Source organism: Drosophila eugracilis, unplaced genomic scaffold (assembly GCF_018153835.1).
Source record: "Drosophila eugracilis isolate 14026-0451.02 unplaced genomic scaffold, ASM1815383v1 contig_1309, whole genome shotgun sequence".
In the NCBI taxonomy this organism is placed as follows: domain Eukaryota; kingdom Metazoa; phylum Arthropoda; class Insecta; order Diptera; family Drosophilidae; genus Drosophila; species Drosophila eugracilis.
The window spans coordinates 1-3,491 of NW_024572106.1; the positions used below are offsets into that span (position 1 = coordinate 1).

General features: G+C 41.2%; 1 protein-coding gene across 1 annotated transcript; it reads right to left on the reverse strand.

Moving 5' to 3' along the window:
- Positions 1-365: 365 nt before the first annotated feature.
- LOC108103519 (dipeptidyl peptidase 4-like) lies at positions 366-2,200 on the reverse strand. The gene is made up of 4 exons (XM_017209032.2): positions 2,182-2,200; positions 849-1,143; positions 647-779; positions 366-599 (listed from the first exon to the last, which is right to left on the reverse strand). The coding sequence occupies exons 1-4, from the start codon at positions 2,198-2,200 to the stop codon at positions 366-368; spliced, it is 681 nt and encodes a 226-aa protein (XP_017064521.2).
- Positions 2,201-3,491: the final 1,291 nt, after the last annotated feature.

Below are 3,491 nucleotides of genomic sequence, written 5' to 3' on the forward strand. Positions count from 1 at the left end.
AACACTCAGATCAGTTGAAGACACCCGAAACACTCAGAGCAGTTGAAGACACCAGAATCGCTCATCCCGAAACATGGGTGTTTCAGACACTCCCTTCATTTGCTATAAGTGTTTTGGGTGTCTGTGCATGAAAGTACATGGCATTAGAATCAGGTGCATAGAATTGAGTGGGTGACAAAAACGGAAACACTCAAAACACCCAAAGCGATCTGTGCACTCGGGTGTATGCTCTTTTTTTGCTGTTCGTGAGTGCGACAAACACCAGAAATGTATAAGTGTGAAAAAAGACACCCTTGACGTTCTCTGATATACATATATATTAGGTAATTAAACTATTTCCACTATTTGGGCAAACAAAGCATCATTTAAATAAACACATATAGAGCAGAAAAATGTAACATTTCACTTACTTCATATCGACCATGAGAAATAACGGAAATTCTTTGATGTGAAATGGTTACATGTTTTATATGTGTGTACTTGTTGTAACCGGTTTCCTGAATGTTTGCTAATAATAAGAAACTGCCACCATCTGCCGAGAATATTGGATGAGGAAGAATATCCAACCACTCGTCTTCTGGAGCTCTTTCAGAATGAACCTAATATATATAATTAATTTTGGTAAATGTTATGTTTTTTATCTTACTTCTAAGCAATTCCAGTTGTGCAGTTTAGAACACACAGAAATCACACTGTAATTTTGAGATCTTCCCATATAAACTACCGATACTTGAAGATTGGAATCAGATATCCAATTCGCTGAAGTAAGGTAATACTCCCTAATCAAAAAAAAGAAAAAATGTAATACATATTTGCTTATAAAGATATATACAAATTATAGTACTTACTGTTCATCAAGAGAAGCAGGTGGTTTTATTCTACACTTTTGTATAGCACTTAAATTAGTTATGTCAACAACCCACAACTGTACTTCAGGATTGACAGTGCCAGGAGTTGGAAATCTAACCGTTTTCGTCTCCGGAAAAAAATTTCCGGGAAATATACCGCTTCCTGAAAATAAAGCTCCAGAAGACAACCAGGGATATGTCATCATTCCAACATTTGTATCGTTAAATAAAGCGAAAATGAAATGTGTCCCATCGGAGGATGGCCAAATTGCCTCCGGAGACTCAAAAATTTCTTCTGCAACGGAAAATGTATATTGATATCGACAAATAGTTTTTAAATATATTTTTGATTTATAATTTTGCTAACTTAATTTTAGGTTATATACGAGTATGTAGAATATAACATAAGAGAACATAAGGAAATGGTAAAGTCGAGTGCATTTTCTTATATATAGTGATTTTTTAAGAGTTAAGGTTTTCATTCTGTCAGCACTGGTTGGTAATGGCATCCAAACGTCATCTGTCAAGGTAAGAAGTTCTCAGTATACTCTGCCATTTCATTATAGAAAGACTTACAAACGAGCACTTATTGCAAAGTGTTGAAATTTATTATCAAAATTGCTCTGTGAAAAGTATATTTAGCAATGATGGCTCATTTCTGGCTAAACAGATACGTTAATAAGCAAAACTATCGCATCTGGAGTGATGAATAGCCAAATGCCATACATGAGTTATGCGAATTAACGACCCTTTATTATTTTTTTGGGGTTAAATATAGACATACTCTGAAGACTGAGTCTATGTAGACAAGCCGAGTCCGATTAGAGCCTTACAGGATAACATAACACGCGTGATTAGTGGCGTATAGTTGTATCCCCAAGCTAAGCAAACAGCAACAGATAAATTCACAAAAACGTTTAATTACTATATTGAGTTTTTTTACACTATGTAAATAGCGTCCCACGTTAGATTTGCGACTTGCGTTCTGTTACATTTAAGTCGCCAGCCTTTTGTTTTCTTCCCTGCTCTCGCTCCCGTGATCCCACGCATCGTCCCAAAGTGAGAGAGCGATCAGCTGATCGATCCAAGCTTTCCGCGAGAAACCTTCGCTTGTCCGGTCCATCTTGGTTGTGGGGTAGAATATCTAGTATGGGAAAGTAAACAAGAAGTGTGTGCAAGAAACAAGTAAATGATATATAAGGTGGGTATGTGAGGGCGCTTAAGTTCGGATCGGCAGTGGACAAAGTTTCGACACCGAACGTTTCATTTGTCGTTGCTTGGTTTTGAGTGTCACTACCCGGACCAACGCTTCCGTCCTTGGGTGTAACTCAACCTCGCGACCCAGTAGCCATTGTGACGGCGAAAATCGGTCGTTCTTGATAATGACGTGGTGGGTTAACTGGAGGCCTTCAGCCTCACGGCACTACTTGGTCCTCTGTTGCAGATGTGCCAGCCAGTCCCGACTCCAAGCCTTCCAGAAATGGCGTACCCTTGATCGCTTGATAAGAAAGTGCCCTGTAAAGTACTTGGGTTTCGGACGTTTTTTTCTTGGCTACGTTTTGTTAAGTTTCCTTTGACTGGTTCAAATCGTTATCCAAAGAATCAGACACACTGGGTGTTTAGGTGATGGGCCATTGTGCCGCCGCTTATCTGAGCTTAAGAGCGCATCCGCGCTGAAGAGCGCATCAACGCTGAAGAGGGCATCCGCGCTGAAGAGCACATCCGCCCTCGCCCCTCTTTGCACAATCTTGCACTCTCTCTCTCTCGGGTCCAACAGCAGCGGTCGAACGTCGGCGATCGTCCGCTCTGGCGGTAGCGGCCAGCTAGGTTCAGTTAGTACCATGTATGCAGCAGAATAAAGCTGACGGCTCTATTCCACGACGCCCCAGATTTCTTCTTTTTACAACCAAGTGGAATCTTTTTGCGGCAACATCGCCGCCCCACATTTGGTCCTTCGAGCCGGATATTCTGGATATTTTTTCTACCAGCAGTTCCCGGCAGTGTTCCGACAAAAGATAAGTACGACAATTTTCCGTTTCCGTCTCTCTGCCGGTCTTCAGCAGTGATCCGAACATTAAATTTCGTTCACACTGCTGCAAGATTTTTTCATTCCGTGTCAACTCCAAGTCCGAGTTTTCCGACACAACGGCAGTTTGACATTTTCTACTCTTCTTCGTCTTCAAATTCTGCAAATTTTTCTATCCGTCTCCGTTCTGTGTGCTTCGCCATATTCCTCGCCGTTTTCAGACTCTCCGTTATTTGCGATTCTGCTATTCGCTTGCCAACGGTCGAGGCATATGTGCTTCCAATATACATACATACAAACATACAAATTTTTTGGTGTAAGTAATCCGCGAAAAATTGACCAAGTGAACAGTGAAATTGTGTGGTGACAAAAAGATTTCGTTAATATTGGCCAGCCGGTGTGAATTAGTTCCGAAAATTTCCAAATTCACCGAACAGTCCGCCGCTGGCGTAATATTTTTTTCCCAATCAGTGTCATTTCTTACACCACATAGCTTTCTGTTCCCCCAGTTATACAGTCCACTTATAAGCCATTCCAAGGGCAAAGAGTGACGTATCCATCAATACAATCCCCGGTCCTTCACAGAGGCAGACTCGCTCCGTTGTGAAAATGGCTCA